The sequence below is a fragment of the Coregonus clupeaformis genome, chromosome 9 (assembly GCF_020615455.1).
Source record: "Coregonus clupeaformis isolate EN_2021a chromosome 9, ASM2061545v1, whole genome shotgun sequence".
NCBI classification, from domain to species: domain Eukaryota; kingdom Metazoa; phylum Chordata; class Actinopteri; order Salmoniformes; family Salmonidae; genus Coregonus; species Coregonus clupeaformis.
The window spans coordinates 18229624-18252291 of record NC_059200.1 but is presented as its reverse complement, the minus strand read 5'-3'; the positions used below and the strand labels follow the sequence as shown (position 1 = coordinate 18252291).

Here is a 22668-nt window from a genome sequence, read left to right as displayed (position 1 = left end):
TCTCTGTCTCTCTCTCTCTCCCCCTCTCTCAGTCTCTCTCTCTCTCCCCCCTCTCTCTGTCTCTCTCTCTCTCTCTCTCTCGTCTCTCTCTCTCTCCGTCTCTCTCCCCCTCTCTCCATCTCTCTCTCTCCCCCTCTCTCCGTCTCTCTCTCACTCTTTCTCTCTCTCTCTCTCTCTCTCCCCCTCTCCGTTTCCCCCCTCTCTCCGTCTCTCTCTCTCCCCCCTCTCCCCATCTCCGTCTCTCTCTCTCTCCCCTCTCTCCGTCTCTCTCTCTCCCCCTCTCTCTCTCTCCCCCTCTCTCTCCGTCTCTCTCTCTCAAGCCTAGCCACTCTTATCTCTTACTGCTCCAGCCATGACATCAGTAAAAACAGATGGAATACAGGTTTATTTTATTACTGCATTAACACTTTATTTTCCAGTTTCTTTACACGTCGGATTTACGTTTGATTGTAAAATGCACCCTTTTGACCACATAGGCCTAGACTTGGATCTGCTCAATTATAATATTGTGCCACTTAAAAACACTGGAATATTCAATTTCTTGAAAAGTTGCTGAATCTCTCTCCAGTGGTACTCCCCATGACCTTTCTTCTTCTTTCTGTCAAGGACCATTCTCCTGGAGGCTTAGCAGCCATAGCAACCACTTGGCCTTGGTGGAGTGTTACACACTTACTTAGCAGCCATAGCAACCAGAAACTATCCTTGGCTAGTGTTGCTGAGGCACCTAACAAACAAAGCTGTAGAGATTAGGGGCAAAGAAATCGAATTACATATTCTATCTATGATTTAGGGGTAGGGAGATACTCTGAATTGGACTGTTAAAATTGGTGTGTGCATGAAAATACTCTATAACAGGGTCGAAACCACGTTTAAGTAAGCAAGTAGACGTTTGAGACATTCAAATTTAAATACAATGTATCAGGAGTGAAAAGCTCTTGAGCTAAGAAGACATTCAAGTCCATAACTATAATACAAAAAATATACTAAAATATTCATTTACAATCCTATTTATAATATAAAAATAGAGATTTGATTAAAAAAAGAAGAAATACATTCTGACTTTTGAGTGACTTTAAGCAGTTCAATAAAAAATACTTTGATATTAATATTTACAAACAAATACTGAAAATCTGCCTCAAATTCAAATCGTCCAATCTAAGTCTGAGTCTGTTGTTAAGGCTCGCATGGTTTTCCTCTTCCTGTTCCTGTTCCTGTTCCTGTTCCTGTCCTCTTCCTTCCTAAGTGGTTTGTAGTCCTCTCCAGAGTTGGCCTTGGCAACGTTCCGTGTTTTGTAGTCCTTTGGTTTGTAGTCTTCTCCAGAGCCCATGTCCACCAGGATATCTTGGTTCTCCCTCCAGCTCTCAGGCGATTGGTTGTCCCTCCAGCTCTCTGGGACAACCATAGGGACCTCCCTCCCAGGCGACTGGTTGTCCCTCCATGTATCTGGGACCCCCAAAGGGAAATCCTCACCAGGAGAGTGCATGTGTCTGCCGAACACCTTGCTCTGTAGCTCAACGATATCATTACGGATGTCAGCCATCAACAACAGTAGGAAGTCAAAGGATCCGGGAGGGCCCTAGGTTGAGAAATCAAAAGAGGAGGTTGATAACATACCAATGTCATTCACGACTGTGGTCAATTCCATTTCAGTTCAGTAAATTCAGGAAGCAAACTATGCATTCCAATTCCAATTGTCCATTTACTTCCTGAATCGACTGAATTGAAATGGAACTGCTGTTACTGTGTTCTATAGGATCAAACCTCATCTCAAAGATGTTTTACTTATTTTTTTGGAAGGGGGGTGGATGACTGCTTTGATTTCACTCCATATATGATGAGATGATAAGAGACTGGGCTTTTGTTCCTTGACCTCTGAACCTTCTGGGTTCACCGTGCCAAAACTGTATCTCTCGCCAACCCTACCTCCATCTCTTCCTCCCTCCCTCTCTCCCTCCCTCCACCTCTCCCGCCACCTCTCTATCCACCCCTCCCTCCTTCCCTCCTTCCCTCCCTCCCTCCCTCCCTCCATCCTGTCCTCCCTCCTTCCCTCCCTCCCTCCATCCTGTCCTCCCTCCTTCCCTCCCTCCCTCCCTCCCTCCCTCCCTCCCTCCCTCCCTCCCTCCCTCCCTCCCTCCCTCCCTCCCTCCCTCCCTCCCTCCCTCCCTCCCTCCCTCCATCCTGTCCTCCCTCCTTCCCTCCCTCCCTCCCTCCCTCCAGTCCTCCCTCCTTCCCTCCCTCCCTCCACTACTCCCACTCTGCTCTGACCTGCAGATGTGTGTCGAATCCAGCATTCGAAATCCAAAACATCCTGGAAAACTTAATGTGAAAAATGTGTAGGAATGGCCTCTACACACTCTCTCTTTTCTCTCTCTTCTCTCTCTACTTTCTTACATTGATGATAGTCCACACGCACCACCTCTGAAATATGGATCTCAACACTGACAGAGAACAGCCTTTGGTCTCGCAGCAGGGAATCTGTAAAATCACAACTCAGTTGGAGACTGAGAGATATAGGAGAGATATACACTGAGTGTACAAAACATTAGGAACACCTTCCTAATATTGAGTTGCACCCGCTTTTGCCCTTAGAACAGCCTCAATTCGTTGGGGCATGGACTACAAGGTGTCGAAAGCGTTCCACAGGGATGCTGGCACATGTTGACTCCAATGTTTCCCACAGTTGTGTCAAGTTGGCTGAATGTCCTTTGGGTGATGGACCATTCTTGATACACACAGGAAACGGTTGAGCGTGAAAAACCCAGCAGCGTTGCAGTTCTTGACACACTCAAACCGGTGCGCCTGGCACCCACTACCATACCCCGTTCAAATCCTTCATTAACCTGTCTTCTCCCCTTCATCAACACTGATTGAAGTAGATTGAACAAGTGACATCAATAAGGGATCATAGCTTTCACCTGGATTCACCTGGTCAGTCTATGTCACGGAAAGAGCAGGTGTTCCTAATATTTTGTACACTCAGTGAAAACCTGACTTAATAAATCCTGGAGATATCAACCTGAGTTATTAGACCCTGTTGCCTCGGAGTGCTATCAACCTTGTATGGATCACTTAAAGTTTACCTCGATCGGGCTTCGACCCCTGGTATCATATAAACACATGTAAGACATGGGAAAAATGTGTAGTATTGCAGGAAATTAGCTTTAAAACGGCAAAATGTTATCTCCACCAACAAGCGGGGTGTGAACAGTTTGGGGTTGCATGGGTTTGTGAGGTGGGGGTTTGTTACTATGCCGATAAATGACAATATCCATCCGGACCTTTTGCCACCTAGGAAATTTGTGTGACCGGAACTTCTCAAATAGTACTTGAGTACCCTCTGTATACCGTTGCAGGGTGGTTGAAGGAAGACAGAAGAGAAGAGTGGCGTCTTCACTTACTGGAGATCCGGAAGGTCCAGGAGCCCCTCTCTCCCCCTAGAGAAACAAAACCAATATTGTGTTAAGATGAGTTACAGTTACAGAGCAATAAGGCAGGGGAAGACAACATTGACTGTCTTCTCATTCTACTGTCATTTCCACATGGGAGATGGAAGTTAATTTTGAGTGAAGTTTAAAAACCTTGTTCATCCAGATGATTACCCTATTATCCGTAATTAGATTTAGCAAAGACATAGATGAATATCTTTCAGCCTATGTATTAATATTGTAGTATTAGTGTACAATAGTAATAACCTGGGCAATATATACTGAACAAATATATATATATATATATATCATTGTTTTTACTGAGTTATAGTTCATTTGAGGACCTAACCTATGGATTTCACACGACTGGGAAGACAGATATGCATCTGTTGGTCAAAGATACCTTTAAAAAAATGGGCCTCACAATGGGCCTCAGGAACTCGTCACGGTAGTTTTGTGCATTCAAAGTGCCATCGATAAAATGCAATTGTGTTTGGTGTCTGTAGCTTATGCCTGCCCATACCATAACCCCACCGCCACCATGGGGCACTCTGTTCACAACGTTGACATCAGCAAACCGCTCGCCCACACGACGCCATACACCTGGTCTGCAGTTGTGAGACCGGTTGGACGTACTGACAGACAAATTCTCTAAAACAACGTTGGAGGCGGCTTATGGTGGAGAAATTAACATTAAATGATCTGACAACAGCTCTGGTGGACATTCCTGCAGTCAGCATGCCAATTGCATGCTCCCTCAAAACTTGAGACATCTGTGGCATTGTGTTGTGTGACAAAACTGCACATTTTAGAGTGGCCCTTTAGTGTCCCCAGCACAAGGTGTACCTGTGTAATGATCATGCTGTTTAATCAGCTTCTTGATATGCCACACCTGTCAGGTGGATGGATTAACTCAGCAAAAGAGAAATGCTCACTAACAGGGATGTAAACAAAGTTGTGCACAACATTTGAGAGAAATAATTTTTTTGTGCATATGGAACATTTCTGGGATCTTTTTATTTCAGCTTATGAAACATGGGACCAACACTTTACATGTTGCGTTTATATTTTTGTTCAGTATCGCTATTCAGACCATTGAAGTCAGGGGCCTGGGAGCCTAAACGGTCAACGGTTGTGTAAACATTGTTTGGCTAATTCGTGTAAAATATCCTCTTAACTTTTATCACAGCCGTCGTGTCAAATGGCATTGTACATCAATGTGCAACCTGAACAGGGCCTAATGTATGAGTAGCATGATACCCTGAGGCAATATAGATACAGCTATCCAGTGATAGTGTAGGATGGGCATCGTGCTGTGTGTCCTGGATGGAGCCGATATGGACCTGACTACTGGGATTATTAGCTGAACACGGGTCAGATAGGGGCTGTATATGTTGTGCCAGATGGTTTAGATTTGTGGTTCGGGGAGCCAGATAAGCAGAACGTTCAAATCTTTCATACATCAATGGACACCCCAAGCCATGGTGGATCATAAGATACTGTGTAAATAGTTAGAGCGACATAAGCTGTTCCATACGTTGCTCGCAATCTAACCAAACAACAGCGTACCGGTAGACTGTTCCATACGCTATCCGTATCTGTAATCTACCCAAACACCTACCCAATATCAGTAAGCTGTTCCATACGCTATCCGTATCTGTAATCTAACCAAACACCTACCCAATATCAGTAAGCTGTTCCATACGCTATCCGTATCTGTAATCTACCCAAACACCCAATATCGGGGACATATTTACAAAATACTCCTCAGTACGTTTTAAGTAAACTAACTTACCCAAATATGATGTAAAATATGAGTATTTTGTACCTCTTAGACAGTCGCATTGCATGGTGGCTAGCACTTTTTAATTAAACGTTATTATAAAATGTATACATGTCATGTCACTTTTAGACCAGGTGAGGGCATTATCAGCTCAGGGATTTGACAAAAGACAGCTGTAGGAAAGATATAAATGCTGCTTCTTTGCATGAATGCACTGGGAATTCAATTCCCAAACTAGTATCTGTCAGAGAGTTTGTCTAAGTCCATAGTAATCATAGATATGATGTTAAACATATTTTTTGTAGTCATTTAGCAGGCGCTCTTATCCAGTGCGACTTACAGTTAGTGAGTGCATACATTTTACATACTGGCCTCCCAACATTTTAAAATATTTACATTCCATACAAAAAAACAGCCTTCGGCTAAAACGAAACATTGGCCAGAGCAAGATGAAAAACAGTCAGGACTAGCCTGGTCCCAGATCTGTTTGGCATGACAACAATTAACCATAGGAGTTAATTGACGAGACAGCACAAACTGATCTGGGACCAGGCTAGAAGAGGACTAGAGACTAGGGAGGATGCTCCAAGGTTGTGTTCCAAATGGAACCGATTCCATATGTAGTGCACTACTTTGACCAGAGTCCTATGGGCCCTAGTCAAAAGTAGTGCGCTACTTTGACCAGAGTCCTATGGGCCCTAGTCAAAAGTAGTGCACTACTTTGACCAGAGTCCTATGGGCCATAGTCAAAAGTAGTGCACTACAGGGAATTGGGCGCAATTTGGGAGGCAGCTCAAATCATGCTCTACCTTGATGCCATCTTTTCCTGGAGCCCCAGCAGGACCCTGTATGAGATGAGAGAAGACATCACAGATCATATCATTGAATCATTAATTGTGTCCAGTCACATCTTGGGTCCAGCTACATTCCAATGACTTTAGCATTTAAGGGCAAAGAACCTCTGCATCTCCTCTCTATACAGTCACCATCAAAGGGGACTGGGGACAGAGAGCTGGCACCGCCGCCACATTCAGATCCGGACGGATTCATATTGTGCCACACTGAAATGTACACCACACACACACGCACGCACTAGCTCTGTGCCCACAACCCAGTTAGGACCTGGGTTGAAATCCTATTCGAAATAATTTCAAATACTTTATCAGTGCTTGATTGTGCTTCACTGGCTTAATGTACCAATAGAATAGCCCCAAAATGGCAACAACCCCCCCCATCTGCGCCTCCTAGCAGGCTAGAGCAAACTGTCAAAGTCCTTATTTGAAAGATTTCTAATAGTATCTGAACCCAGGTCTGATGCATACAGATCAGCATGAACGGCTCAAGGAGCCATTACAGAACAATACAGAGCACAGTAGAGTGCCTCCATAGCCCCGTAGATCATTTCTCTACGGTAAAAACAGGGGCATAGATCTCTGAGCTTGGCGTCATGCGTCACAGAGGACCCCTGGTGTTGATTGGTTAGTGTTTCAACAACTCAAGAGACAAGTTGAGTTGTAATACGTCACAAGCCCTCAATTAATCTATGTCATCACTTGGCCAATGTGACCTATAGAAATATGGTGTGTGCTTGTATTTGTCCTATTTCAAGTGTGTATTAATAGGATTATTTTTTTGCATATGCCCACTCACCCTGAGTCACAGCCAGTGTTAACAGTGACCCTGGAGCAAGTAAATACTTATCAAAAATACTTACTTAATAAAAAAGTAAACATCAACATATTTTTCACCTTGTCAGCTCGGGGATTTGAACTAACAACCCTTTCGGTTTCTGTCCCAACGCTCTAACCACTAGGCTACCTGCCGCCCTGGGAGGAGGGGGACACGGGGAGGAGGGGGACACGGGAGGAGGGGGACACAGGGAGGAGGGGGACACGGGAGGAGGGGGACACAGGGAGGAGGGGGACACAGGGAGGAGGGGGACACGGAGGAGGGGACACGGGGAGGAGGGGCACGGGGAGAGGGGGACACAGGGAGGAGGGGGACACGGGGAGGAGGGGGACACGGGGAGGAGGGGGACACAGGGAGGAGGGGGACACGGGAGGAGGGGGACACAGGGAGGAGGGGGACACAGGGAGGAGGGGGGACACGGGGGAGGAGGGGGACACAGGGAGGAGGGGGACACAGGGAGGAGGGGGACACGGGGAGGAGGGGGACACAGGGAGGAGGGGGGACACAGGGAGGAGGGAGACACGGGGAGGAGGGGGACACAGGGAGGAGGGGGACACAGGGAGGAGGGGGGACACAGGGAGGAGGGGGACACAGGGAGGAAAGGGGGACACAGGGAGGAAAGGGGGACACAGGGAGGAGGTGGACACAGGGAGGAGGGGGACACAGGGAGGAGGGGGACACAGGGAGGAGGGAGACACAGGGAGGAGGGAGACACAGGGAGGAGGGAGACACAGGGAGGAGGGAGACAGAGTCCTGCTGCACCATCATCTAACACAGCATTGTTTCTCTAGACCTGCAGTTTATAAACAATGATAATCTGAGAGGATGACATGATGTGATGATTATGTTACAGAATGAAAGTGGCATTGTAATGTCGGTCTACAATGGACAGTATACATAATAGTGGTATTGAAACAGACGGTATGGTGGTGGTGCCGGTACTGACCATGGGCCCGCGTCGGCCCTGCTTCATGTAGGACAGGTCAGGCGAGGGCCCAACGGGGCCCATCAGTCCTCTGGGTCCAGGAGGGCCGGGGGGCCCCAACAGTCCTGTGTGGCCAGGGGGGCCCATTGGCCCTGGATCTCCTGAGATGTAGAAACACACAGGTCTGGGATTAGTGGGAGAGGGCTGAAATGAAAGATTATCTGAGGAGTTTCTGTAACGATAGGCACTGTCTGAGAGACAAGATGCCACAGCCTTGGTATCTTATTCCAGTGGGCAGCCGCTGGGATGGTGTTAAGTCCCACAGACATCCTATTAAATTACAATTAAAATGGAGTTCTAATATGTAATTCTATGTGAGGCAAGTCATAGTAACATCACTCCTACGCTACGCTAGTCACTTGACAGCTCAGTGCAGCATGAGTCACGATATCTGATGTAAGACAATAGGACTCCCAAAGGAGGCTCCTCTAGTGAGGAAGAGGATGGTCCTCCTCTATAGACACATCAGGACACAGACAGAACACAGAGAGAGCAGAGACATTATACTACAGACAGAGCAGAGACATTATACTACAGACAGAGTAGAGACATTATACTACAGACAGACAGAGACATTATACTACAGACAGACAGAGACATTATACTACAGACAGAGCAGAGACATTATACTACAGACAGACAGAGACATTATACTACAGACAGGCAGAGACATTATACTACAGACAGAGCAGAGACATTATACTACAGACAGACAGAGACATTATACTACAGAGAGAGCAGAGACATTATACTACAGACAGACAGAGACATTATACTACAGACAGAGCAGAGACATTATACTACAGACAGACAGAGACATTATACTACAGACAGGCAGAGACATTATACTACAGACAGAGCAGAGACATTATACTACAGACAGACAGAGACATTATACTACAGACAGAGCAGAGACATTATACTACAGACAGACAGAGACATTATACTACAGACAGGCAGAGACATTATACTACAGACAGGCAGAGACATTATACTACAGACAGGCAGAGACATTATACTACAGACAGAGCAGAGACATTATACTACAGACAGACAGAGCAGAGACATTATACTACAGACAGACAGAGCAGAGACATTATACTACAGACAGACAGAGACATTATACTACAGACAGACAGAGACATACTACAGACAGACAGAGACATTATACTACAGACAGACAGAGACATTATACTACAGACAGACAGACAGAGACATTAAACTACAGACAGACAGAGTAGAGACATTAAACTACAGACAGACAGAGTAGAGACATTAAACTACAGACAGACAGAGTAGAGACATTATACTACAGACAGACAGAGACATTATACTACAGACAGAGTAGAGACATTATACTACAGACAGACAGACACATTATACTACAGACAGACAGAGACATTATACTACAGACAGACAGAGACATTATACTACAGACAGACAGAGACATTATACTACAGACAGACAGAGACATTATACTACAGACAGACAGAGTAGAGACATTATACTACAGACAGAGACATTATACTACAGACAGACAGAGACATTATACTACAGACAGACAGAGACATTAAACTACAGACAGACAGAGTAGAGACATTAAACTACAGACAGACAGAGTAGAGACATTAAACTACAGACAGACAGACAGAGACATTATACTACAGACAGACAGAGACATTATACTACAGACAGACAGAGACATTATACTACAGACAGACAGAGACATTATACTACAGACAGACAGAGTAGAGACATTATACTACAGACAGAGACATTATACTACAGACAGACAGAGACATTATACTACAGACAGACAGAGACATTAAACTACAGACAGACAGAGTAGAGACATTAAACTACAGACAGACAGAGTAGAGACATTAAACTACAGACAGACAGACAGAGACATTATACTACAGACAGACAGAGACATTATACTACAGACAGACAGAGCAGAGACATTATACTACAGACAGAGCAGAGACATTATACTACAGACAGACAGAGACATTATACTACAGACAGACAGAGCAGAGACATTATACTACAGACAGAGCAGAGACATTATACTACAGACAGACAGAGACATTATACTACAGGGCTACAGACCACCATGCTTCACTGTGGGGATGGTGTTCTCGGGGTGATGAGAGGTGTTGGGTTTGCGCCAGACATAACATTTTCCTTGATGGATTTTAGTCTCATCTGACCAGAGTACCTTCTTCCATATGTTTGGGGAGTCTCCCACATGCCTTTTGGCGAACACCAAAAGTGTTTGCTTATTTTTTTCTTTTAAGCAATGGCTTTTTTCTGGCCACTCTTCCGTAAAGCCCAGCTCTGTGGAGTGTATGGCTTAAAGTGGTCCTATGGACAGATACTCCAATCTCCGCTGTGGAGCTTTGCAGCTCCTTCAGGGTTATCTTTGGTCTATTTGTTGCCTCTCTGATTAATACCCTCCTTGCCTGGTCCGTGAGTTTTGGTGGGCGGCCCTCTCTTGGAAGGTTTGTTGTGGTAACATATTCTTTCGATTTTTTAATAATGGATTTAATGGTGCTCCGTGGGATGTTCAAAGTTTCTGATATTTTTTTATAACCCAACCCTGATCTGTACTTCTCCACAACTTTGTCCCTGACCTGTTTGGAGAGCTCCTTGGTCTTCATGGTGCCGCTTGCTTGGTGGTGCCCCTTGCTTAGTTGTGTTGCAGACTCTGGGGCCTTTCAGAACAGGTGTATATATATACTGAGATCATGTGACACTTAGATTGCACACAGGTGGACTTTATTTAACTAATTATGTGACTTCTGAAGGTAATTGGTTGCACCAGATCTTATTTAGGGGCTTCATAGCAAAGGGGGTGAATACATATCTACGCACCACTTTTCCGTAATTTTTTTTTTTCATTTCACTTCACCAATTTGGACTATTTTGTGTATGTCCATTACATGAAATCCAAATAAAAATCAATTTAAATTACAGGTTGTAATGCAACAAAATAGGAAAAACGCCAAGGGGGATGAATACTTTTGCAAGGCACGGTACAGCTAGTTTTACCTGGAGGACCGGGCAGACCAGGAGGCCCGGGGAGGAAGGAGTGTGACATCAGCATCTTCTCACTGGTCATCTGCTTGGTTACATCAGCGTTGCTGGGCAACATGGCGATCTATAGAACAAGAGGAGCAGATACAGTTGAGATTGTTTAAATGGTTGAGGAACAAAGGATTTTCTCAAGATCAGTCTTAATGAGAGTGAGGTCTGAGATAATGGAGAATGGCAAAACGATCAGGCATGCCGACAATACAGCCATTTGGCTGTCAGTCATCATAGAGCAGAAGCCTATGGGGAGATTACAGTGTAGAGTTCAAGGACCTGTAATAATAGTTACTACATGGATGCATTACACTTACAGGATAGGAAAATGACATTCTTTACGTGAAACAATTTTTGTGTCAGAGTACGACTTGTCAGATGTGAAACCAGATATGTCAGTTTGTAACAGCCAGACGCAGGCCCAGGAAATCACTCTGCATTATTTAGGTAGACCTGGAGACATCTTGGATTCTGCACTGTACTCTGAGGGATATATACATATAGGTACTCTATATCAAAGCATAGTATAGGCTGGGGCTGGGGCCATACATTAGACTGGGGCTGGGGCTATTCATTAGGCTGAGGCCATACATTAGACTGGGGCTGTGGCCATACATTAGGCTGGGGCTGGGGCCATACATTAGGCTGGGGCTGGGGCCATACATTAGGCTGGGGCTGGGGCCATACATTAGACTGGGGCTGGGGCCATACATTAGACTGGGGCTGGGGCCATACATTAGACTGGGGCTGTGGCCATACATTAGGCTGGGGCTGGGGCCATACATTAGACTGAGACCATACATTAGACTGGGGCTGGGGCCATACATTAGACTGAGACCATACATTAGACTGGGGCTGGGGCCATACATTAGACTGGGGCTGGGGCCATATATTAGACTGAGACCATACATTAGACTGGGGATGGGGCCATACATTAGACTGAGACCATACATTAGACTGGGGCTGGGGCCATACATTAGACTGGGGCTGGGGCCATACATTAGGCTGGGACTATACATTGGGCTGGGGCCATACATTAGACTGGGGCTGGGGCCATACATTCGACTGGGGCTGGGGCCATACATTAGACTGGGGATGGGGTCATACATTAGACTGAGACCATACATTAGACTGGGGCTGGGGCCATACATTAGACTGGGGCTGGGGCCATATATTAGACTGAGACCATACATTAGACTGGGGATGGGGCCATACATTAGACTGAGACCATACATTAGACTGGGGCTGGGGCCATACATTAGACTGGGGCTGGGGCCATACATTAGGCTGGGACTATACATTGGGCTGGGGCCATACATTAGACTGGGGCTGGGGCCATACATTCGACTGGGGCTGGGGCCATACATTAGACTGGGGATGGGGTCATACATTAGACTGGGGCTGGGGCCATACATTAGGCTGGGGCTGGGGCCATACATTAGGCTGGGGCTGGGGCCATACATTAGACTGGGGCTGGGGCCATACATTAGGCTGGGGCTGGGGCCATACATTAGGCTGGGGCTGGGCCATACATTCGACTGTGGCTGGGGCCATACAATAGACTGGGGCCATATATTAGACTGGGGCCATACATTAGGCTGGGGCCATACATTAGACTGGGGCTGGGGCCATACATTAGACTGGGGCTGGGGCCATACATTAGACTGGGGCTGGGGCCATACATTAGGCTGGGGCCATACATTAGGCTGGGGCCATACATTAGGCTGGGGCCATACATTAGACTGGGGCTGGGGCCATACATTAGACTGGGGCTGGGGCCATACATTAGACTGGGGCTGGGGCCATACATTAGGCTGGGGCCATACATTAGACTGGGGCTGGGGCCACACATTAGACTGGGGCTGGGGCCATACATTAGACTGGGGCCATACATTAGGCTGGGGCTGGGGCCATACATTAGACTGGGGCTGGGGCCATACATTAGACTGGGGCTGGGGCCATACATTAGACTGGGGCCATACATTAGACTGGGGCTGGGGCCACACATTAGACTGGGGCTGGGGCCATACATTAGACTGGGGCTGGGGCCATACATTAGGCTGGGGCTATACATTGGGCTGGGGCCATACATTAGGCTGGGGCTATACATTGGGCTGGGGCCATACATTAGGCTGAGGCCATACATTAGGCTGGGGCTGGGGCCATACATTAGGCTGGGGCTATACATTAGACTGAGGCCATAAATTAGACTGGGGCTATACATTAGACTGGGTCTGGGGCCATACATTACCTGCGAACTGGTGTGCAAGTCATGTGACATGGTATGTCCTTGGGCACGGGCGATGAATCAGAGAACATACAATTAAATCATTATTCCTGCATCATATGTCGACGTGGTCTCTGAGTGTCTGTAGAGTAGAGACGGGCAGCTATGCTATGAGGGGGGCAGTGAGTGACCAGTTTATGCCTTGAGGGGGGCAGTGAGTGACCATTTTATGCTTTGAGGGGGGCAGTGAGTGACCAGTTTATGCCTTGAGGGGGGCAGTGAGTGACCAGTTTATGCCTTGAGGGGGCAGTGAGTGACCAGTTTATGCCTTGAGGGGGCAGTGAGTGACCAGTTTATGCCTTGAGGGGGCAGTGAGTGACCAGTTTATGCCTTGAGGGGGGCAGTGAGTGACCAGTTTATGCCTTGAGGGGGCAGTGAGTGACCAGTTTATGCCTTGAGGGGGGCAGTGAGTGACCATTTTATGCTTTGAGGGGGCAGTGAGTGACCAGTTTATGCCTTGAGGGGGGCAGTGAGTGACAAGTTTATGCCTTGAAGGGGGGCAGTGAGTGACCAGTTTATGCCTTGAGGGGGAAAGTGAGAGACCAGTTGATGCCTTGTGGGGGGCAGTGAGTGACCAGTGATGACCATAACCTTCCTCTCCTGTCAGTCAGTCAGTCAATCTCTGACCTCTGTTCTCAAAATACAATTTTGTTGTCTTAGGCTGTTTCCCAAACGGCAGCCTATTCCCTATATAGTGCACTACTTTTGACCAGACCCCTATGGGCCCTGTGTAGGGATTGGGGAATAGGGTGCCATTTGCGTCACACTAGCCACATAGGCCTATTTCATTCTTTCCCTCCAATGAAAAAAGAGCTAGTACCCTGCCCACAGGACCACAGGACCACACGGCTGGGAACTATATATCACGTATTATAGGGCAGAGTGTTGAGCAGCCCTGTTGACAGACTGGTCTACAGATTGAGCCTGACTGGGAAGGCTGGAGGGCTGGAAATACTCACTAAGCAATGTGTGTGTGTGTGTGTGTGTGTGTGTGTGTGTGTGTGTGTGTGTGTGTGTGTGTGTGTGTGTGTGTGTGTGTGTGTGTGTGTGCGCATGTGGTACCACTCCAGTGAGTTTTACACCATATAACCGGCACTTTACAATGACAGACATAAGTTACAGAACCAACTAGCTAGCTGCAGTATTTCAAAATGATTTCAATAATTTTTATTATGTACAATAAACGTTGTTCTGCGTCCCAGAGGAGATGTTTCCCAGTGTTATTCCACCTGAATATATTGGCAGATATAGACTAGTGATATGCAGAGCTCTTTGGTGAATGATGCATACAATAGAATAGCGTGAATAAATAAATAAACCAACTGAATAATCCTGGTCCATTTTAATACCTAACTGAATCCAACCAGCTGTGTTTTATGTGGAATGGCTCAGTGGTAAGCAGCAACACAAATTAAATAGAATTATTGGAAACCAGAACAAACCTTTTGTTTGAGCTGAAGCACAGTCATCTTGATCTGGTGGAGGTCTTCACATGTAGCAGAGCATGTCCCAGCCTTCATCACGTTGTCCGACTTCTCAAACAGCCGAGCTGCTGAAGGGGCACATAAACACAGCAAAATGTTACTCAACATTTGTTAAAATATAGACCCACCAAAAGCCCCCATGGTCAATACCCTATTTACAGTGACTTCAGAAAGAAATCACACCCCTTGACTTTTTCCACATTTTGTTGTGTTAAAGCCTGAATTTAAAATGGGTTAAATTAAGATTTTGTGTCACTGGCCTACACACAATACCCCATAATGTCAAAGTGGAATGATGTATTTGGAAATGTTTACAAATTAATTACAAATGAAAAGCTGAAATGTCTTGAGTCAATACGTATTCAACCCCTTTGTTATGGCAAGCCTAAATAAGTTCAGGAGTAAAAATGTGCTTAACAAGTCACATAATAAATTGCATGGACTCACTCTGTGTGTAGTAATAGTGTTTGACATGATTTTTGAATGACTACCTCATCTCTGTACCCCACACATACAGTGGGGAGAACAAATATTTGATACACTGCCGATTTTGCAGGTTTTCCTACTTACAAAGCATGTAGAGGTCTATAATTTTTATCATAGGTACACTTCAACTGTGAGAGACGGAATCTAAAATCCAGAAAATCACATTGTATGATTTTTAAGTAATTCATTTGCATTTTATTGCATGACATAAGTATTTGATACATCAGAAAAGCAGAACTTAATATTTGGTACAGAAACCTTTGTTTGCAATTACAGAGATCATACGTTTCCTGTAGGTCTTGACCAGGTTTGCACACACTGCAGCAGGGATTTTGGCCCACTCCTAGATACAGACCTTCTCCAGATCCTTCAGGTTTCGGGGCTGTCGCTGGGCAATACGGACTTTCAGCTCCCTCCAAAGATTTTCTATTGGATTCAGGTCTGGAGACTGGCTAGGCCACTCCAGGACCTTGAGATGCTTCTTACAGAGCCACTCCTTAGTTGCCCTGGCTGTGTGTTTCGGGTTGTTGTCATGCTGGAAGACCCAGCCACGACCCATCTTCAATGCTCTTACTGAGGGAAGGAGGTTGTTGGCCAAGATCTCGCAATACATGGCCCCATCCATCCTCCCTCAATACGGTGCAGTCGTCCCTGTCCCCTTTGCAAAAAAGCATCCCCAAAGAATGATGTTTCCACCTCCATGCTTCACGGTTGGGATGGTGTTCTTGGGGTTGTACTCATCCTTCTTCTTCCTCCAAACACGGCAAGTGGAGTTTAGACCAAAAAGCTCTATTTTTGTCTCATCAGACCACATGATCTTCTCCCATTCCTCCTCTGGATCATCCAGATAGTCATTGGCAAACTTCAGACAGGCCTGGACATGCGCTGGCTTGAGCAGGGGGACCTTGCGTGCGCTGCAGGATTTTAATCCATGACGGCATAGTTTGTTACTAATGGTTTTCTTTGAGACTGTGGTCCCAGCTCTCTTCAGGTCATTGACCAGGTCAACCAATTTTATCCCTGATGTCCTTACACAGCTCTCTGGTCTTGGCCATTGTGGAGAGGTTGGAGTCTGTTTGATTGAGTGTGTGGACAGGTGTCTTTTATACAGGTAACGAGTTCAAACAGGTGCAGTTAATACAGGTAATGAGTGGAGAACAGGAGGGCTTCTTAAAGAAAAACTAACAGGTCTGTGAGAGCCGGAATTCTTACTGGTTGGTAGGTGATCAAATACTTATGTCATGCAATACAATGCAAATTAATTGCTTAAAAATCATACAATATGATTTTCTGGATTTTTGTTTTAGATTCTGTCTCTCACAGTTGAAGTGTACCTATGATAAAAATTACAGACCTCTACATGGTTTGTAAGTAGGAAAACCTGCAAAATCGGCAGTGTATCAAATACTTCTTCTCCCCACTGTACAATTATCTGTAAGGTCCCTCAGTCGAGCAGTGAATTTCAAACACAGATTCAACCACAAAGACCAGGAAGCTTTTCCAATTCCTCGTAAAGAAGGACACCTATTGGTAGATGGGTACAAATAAAAAAAGCAGACATTGACCCACATAACCCTTTGAGCATGGTGAAGTTATTAATTACACTTTGGATGGTGTATCAATACACCCAGTCACTACAAAGATACAGGCGACCTTCCTAACTCAGTTGCCGGAGGAGAAAGGAAATCGCTCAGGGATTTCACCATGAGGCCAATGGTGACATTAAAACAGTTACAGAGTTTAATTGCTGTGATAGGAGAAAACTGAGGATGGATCAACAACATTGTAGTTACTCCACAATACTAACCTACATGACAGAGTGAAAAGAAGGAAGCCTGTACAGAATAAAATATTCCAAAACATGCATCCTGTTTGCAACAAGGCACTAAAGTAATACTGCACAAAAATGTGGCAAAGCAATTCACTTTTTGTCCTGAATACAAGATGTTATGTTTGGGGCAAATCCAATAACGCATTACTGAGTACCACTCTCCATATTTTCAAGCATAGTGGTGGCTGCATTATGTTATGGGTATGATTGCAATCGTTAAGAACTGTGGAGTTATTCAGGATAAAAAATCAACGTAATGGAGCAAAGCACAGACAAAATCCTAGAGGAAAACCTGGTTCAGTCTGCTTTCCACCAGACACTGGGAGATGAATTCACCTTTCAGCAGGACAATAACCTAAAACACAAGGCCAAATCTACACTGGAGTTGTTTGACAAGAAGACAGTGAATGTTCCTGATTGGCCGAGTTACAGTTTTGACTTTAATCTGCTTGAAAATCTATAGCAAGACCTGAAAATGGTTGTCTAGCAATTATCAACAACCAATTTGACAGAGCTTGAAGAATTATGAAAAGAATAATGGGCAAATGTTGTACAATCCAGGCGTGCAAAGCTTTTAGAGACTTACTCAGAAAGACTCTCAGCTGTAATCACTGCCAAAGGTGATTCTAACATGTATTGACGGAGGGTGTGAATACTTATGTGAGATATTTCTGTATTTCATTTTCAATACATTTGCTAAAATTTCAAAGAAAGGAAACCCGGTCATTATGGGGTATTGTGTGTAGATTTGAATTCAGGCTGTAACACAACAAAATGTGGAATAAGTCAAGAGGTATGAATACTTTCTGAAGGCACTGTAGCTAGTCATTGCTATTTTCCTATTTGAAAGGTGTGTCACCGGTCTGTAAAAAGATATCTGAAACAGAGATCTGTGGCACAATCTGAGGGGAATCTTTTGTCCGTCTAGGAATGCTGCAAGCATGTTAAACAAAGAAAAAGAGTCACAAATAGACAGCGTCCCAAATGGCACCCTGTTCCCTTTATAGGGCACTACTTTTGACTACAGCCCTATGGGTCCTGGTCAAAAGTAGTGCACTATATTGAGAATAGGGTGACATTTGGGACTCAGCCATACTGGGTTCCAAAAGGGTTCTCCGGCTGTCCCCATAGGAGAACCCTTTTTGGTTCCAGGTAGAACCATTTTTGGTTCCAGATAGAACTATTTTGGGTTCCATGTAGAACCCTCTGTGGAAAGGGTTCAACATTGAACCCAAAAGGGTTATATCTGGAACCAAAAAGGGTTCTTCAAAGGGTTCTCCTATGGGGACAGCCGAAGAACCCTTTTAGGATCTAGATAGCACCTTTTATTCTAAGAGTGTATCCTAAGAGAGAACGGCTGAAGCTAGAGGGATGAGTGACTGGCATATACAGTGAGCTCCATAATTCACTGGACAGTGACCATTCTTTTGTTATTTTGGTTCTGTACTCTAGCACTTTGAGTTTGAAAGGATACAATGACAATGAGGGTGAAGTGCAGACTGTCAGCTTTAATTTGAGGGTATTTTCATACATATCGGATGAACCGTTTACGAATTATAGAAGCTTTTGTACATAGTCCCCCCCATTTTCGGGCATCAAAAAACATTGGACAGTTTAACATAATGTAGAATAAAGTAATCATTGTTAATATTTGGTCGCATATCCTTTGCATGCAATGACTGCTTGAAGTCTGCGATGCATCGCCATCACCAGACGCTGGGTATCTTCCCTGGTGATGCTCTGCCAGGCCTGTACTGCAGCCATCTTCAGTTCCTGCTTGTTTCGGGGACTTATTGCCTTAAGTCTCCTCTTCAGCATGTAAAATGCATGTTCAATTGGATTCAGATCTGGTGATTGACTCGGCCAGTCAAGGATTTTCCACTTTTGGCCATCAAAAACCCATTTGTTGCTCTAGCAGTATGTTTAGGGTCATTGTCTTGTTGCATGATTAAGTGCCGTCCAATGAGTTTGGAGGCATTTGGTTTTATCTGAGCAGATAAAATATTTCTGTAGACTTCAGAATTCATTGTTCTACTTCTGTCTGCAGTCACATCATCGATGAAGACAAGTGAGCCTGTTCCACTGGCAGCCATACAGGCCCAAGCCATAACACCCCCCTCCACCATGTTTCATGGATGAGGTGGTATGCTTTGGATCATGGGCATTTCTTTTTTTCTCCACACTTTTGTCTTTCCATCACTCTGGTACATGTTAATCTTTGTCTCATCTGTCTACAATACTTTTTTCCAGAACTCTTGGGGCTCTTTTAGGTGCTTTTTAGCAAACTGTAATCTTGCCTTTCTGTTCTTCAGGCTTATCAGTGGTTTGCATCTTGTAGTGTACCCTCTGTAGTCCTGCTGGTGTAGTCTTCTGCGTATGGTAGACTTTGACACATCTACACCTGCATCCAGGAGAGTGTTTTTGATCTGTTGGGCTGTTATCAGGGTTTTTTTCTTCACCATAGAGAGTATTCTCCGGTCATCCACTACAGTGGTCTTCCTCTGTCTACCGTGTCTTTTGACATAATTGAGTTCACCGGTTGTTTTTTTCTTGTTAATGATGAACAAAACTGTTGACTTGGGCATGGCCAGGGTTTTTGCAATGTTCCTGAATTATTGATTTTCATTTCTGAGCCTTATGATGGCCAACTTCATTTGCATCGACACTGCTGTCTTCCTCGTGTTGTCACACCCCAATAACAACCTCCAAAGGCAATAGCAAAGTCTAGAATCATTACTATTCATCAACAGCTCTCCTGCATTCACTAATGACACAAATGAATACACCTGCCTAACGACACACATCTGTGAAGCCAATTTAACAAATACTTGTAGTACCTTAAAATGGGGGGACCATGTACAAAAGGTGCTGTCATTTCTAAACGGTTCATCCGATATGTATGAAAATACCCTCAAATTAAAGCTGACAGTCTGCACTTCACGCTCATTGTCATTGTATCCTTTCAAACTCAAAGTGCTAGAGTACAGAACCAAAATAACAAAACAATGGTCACTGTCCAATGAATTATGGAGCTCACTGTATATGCCATTAAACATTGTACCTGGACCCTAGTGTAACGGTTGGCTGGACATCCTAGAGGGGGGCAGGAAGCTGCTCTAGTAAATATGTCATGAAACAGTGTGTGTTTGTGTTTGGGGGGAGAGCAGGACGGAAGAGTTGTTGGAGGGCTTGTGTGCTGAGTAGCCAATATCGTAGACCACATGCCTTGCTGATTTCAGTGGTGGTCAAAGGTAATGTGGTGGGGCTGTGGGGCAGGGAGACAGGGGAGCAGAGGGACCTGGCAGCAGGGAGACAGGGGAGCAGAGGGACAGGGGAGCAGGGAGACAGGGGAGCAGGGAGACAGGGGAGCAGAGGGACAGGGGAGCAGGAGGGCAGGGAGACAGGGGAGCAGAGGGACAGGGGAGCAGGGGAGCAGAGGGACAGGGGAGCAGAGGGACAGGGGAGCAGAGGGACAGGGGAGCAGAGGGACAGGGGAGCAGAGGGACAGGGGAGCAGAGGGACAGGGGAGCAGAGGGACAGGGGAGCAGTGAGAAAGGGGAGCAGAGGGACAGGGCAGCAGGGAGACAGGGCAGCAGAGGGACAGGGGAGCTGGGAGACAGGGGAGCTGGGAGACAGGGGAGCTGGGAGACAGGGGAGCTGGGAGACAGGGGAGCAGGGAGACAGGGGAGCAGGAGGACAGGGTAGCTGGGAGACGGGGGAGCAGGCTGACGGGGGAGTAGGCTGACGGGGGAGCTGGGAGACAGGGGAGCAGGGAGACAGGGAAGCAGGGAGAAAGGGGAGCTGGGAGAGTGGAGCTGGGAGACAGGGGAGTAGGGAGACGGGGTGTAGGAAGACAGGGGAGCAGAGAGAGAGGGGAGCAGAGGGACATGGAGCAGGGAGACAGGGAAGCAGAGAGACGGGAGCAGGGTGACAGGGGAGTAGGGAGACAGGGGAGTAGGGAGACAGGGGAGTAGGGAGACAGGGGAGTAGGGAGACAGGGGAGCTGGGAGACAGGGGAGCTGGGAGACAGGGGAGCTGGGAGACAGGGGAGCTGGGAGACGGGGGAGTAGGAAGACAGGGGAGCTGGGAGAAAGGGGAGCAGATGGACAGGGGAGCAGGGAGACAGGGGAGCAGCGAGATAGGGGAGCTGGGAGACAGGGGAGCTGGGAGACAGGGGAGCTGGGAGACAGGGGAGCTGGGAGACAGGGGAGCTGGGAGACAGGGGAGCTGGGAGACAGGGGAGCTGGGAGACAGGGGAGCTGGGAGACAGGGGAGCTGGGAGACGGGGGTTTAGGAAGACAGGGGAGCAGAGGGAGACAGGGAAGCGGGGAGACAGGGAAGCGGGGAGACGGGAGCAGAGGGACGGGAGCTGGGAGACGGGAGCAGGGAGACAGAGAGCAGAGAGACGGGAGTAGGAAGACGGGAGCTGGGAGACATGGGAGCAGGGAGACGGGAGCAGGGAGACAGGGGAGCTGGGAGACGGGAGCAGGGAGACAGGGTAGCTGGGAGACGGGAGCTGGGAGACAGGGGAGCTGGGAGACGGGAGCAGGGAGACAGGGTAGCTGGGAGACGGGAGCAGGGAGACAGGGGAGCTGGGAGACGGGAGCAGGGAGACAGGGGAGACGGGAGCAGGGAGACAGGGTAGCTGGGAGACGGGAGCAGGGAGACAGGGGGCTGGGATACGGGAGCAGGGAGACAGGGGAGACGGGAGTATGGAGACAGATAGCAGAGAGGCAGGTGAGCAGGAGGACGAGAGCAGAGGGACAGGGAGGCTGGGAGACGGGAGCGGGGAGACGGGGAGACAGGGGAGCAGGGAGACTGGAGACAGGGGGCTGGGAGACAGGGGGCTGGGAGACAGGGGAGCTGGGAGACAGGGGAGCAGGGAGACAGGGGAGCTGGGAGACAGGGGAGCTGGGAGACAGGGGAGCTGGGAGACAGGGGAGCTGGGAGACTGGAGTAGGGAGACAGGGGAGCAGGTGGGCTGTGGTATAGAGAACACATGCCTTGCTAAGGGTCCCCACAGTTTTATGTTGCTGATAGATCTCAATGGATCACAGCACAGGGAGCAGGGAGACAGGGGGCTGGGAGACAGGGAGCAGGGAGACAGGGGGCTGGGAGACAGGGGAGCTGGGAGACAGGGATCAGGGAGACAGGGGGCTGGGAGACGGGAGTAGGGAGACAGATAGCAGAGAGACAGGGGAGCAGGGAGACAGGGGGCTGGGAGACAGGGAGCAGGGAGACAGGGGAGCAGGAAGACAGGGGAGCTGGGAGACAGGGGAGCTGGGAGACAGGGGAGCTGGGAGACGGGAGCAGGGAGACAGGGTAGCTGGGAGACGGGAGCAGGGAGACAGGGGGCTGGGATACGGGAGCAGGGAGACAGGGGAGACGGGAGTATGGAGACAGATAGCAGAGAGGCAGGGGAGCAGGAAGACGAGAGCAGAGGGACAGGGAGGCTGGGAGACGGGAGCGGGGAGACAGGGGAGCAGGGAGACTGGAGACAGGGGGCTGGGAGACAGGGGAGCAGGGAGACAGGGGAGCAGGGAGACAGGGGAGCTGGGAGACAGGGGAGCTGGGAGACAGGGGAGCTGGGAGACGGGAGCAGGGAGAC

General features: G+C 47.3%; 1 protein-coding gene across 1 annotated transcript in view; it reads right to left on the bottom strand.

The window, feature by feature from the left end:
* Positions 1 to 383: 383 nt before the first annotated feature.
* The window catches only part of ccbe1 (collagen and calcium binding EGF domains 1), an 82776-nt gene continuing 60491 nt past the window's right edge, over positions 384 to 22668 (bottom strand). Inside the window, exons 6-11 of the mRNA XM_041885357.2 lie at positions 14702 to 14811; positions 10937 to 11045; positions 7844 to 7983; positions 6018 to 6053; positions 3399 to 3434; positions 384 to 1576 (exon numbers count right to left, since the gene is read on the bottom strand). Coding sequence (XP_041741291.2) covers positions 1142 to 1576; positions 3399 to 3434; positions 6018 to 6053; positions 7844 to 7983; positions 10937 to 11045; positions 14702 to 14811 — 866 coding nt within the window. The 3' untranslated portion in view covers positions 384 to 1141. The remainder of the gene's footprint in view (positions 1577 to 3398; positions 3435 to 6017; positions 6054 to 7843; positions 7984 to 10936; positions 11046 to 14701; positions 14812 to 22668) is intronic.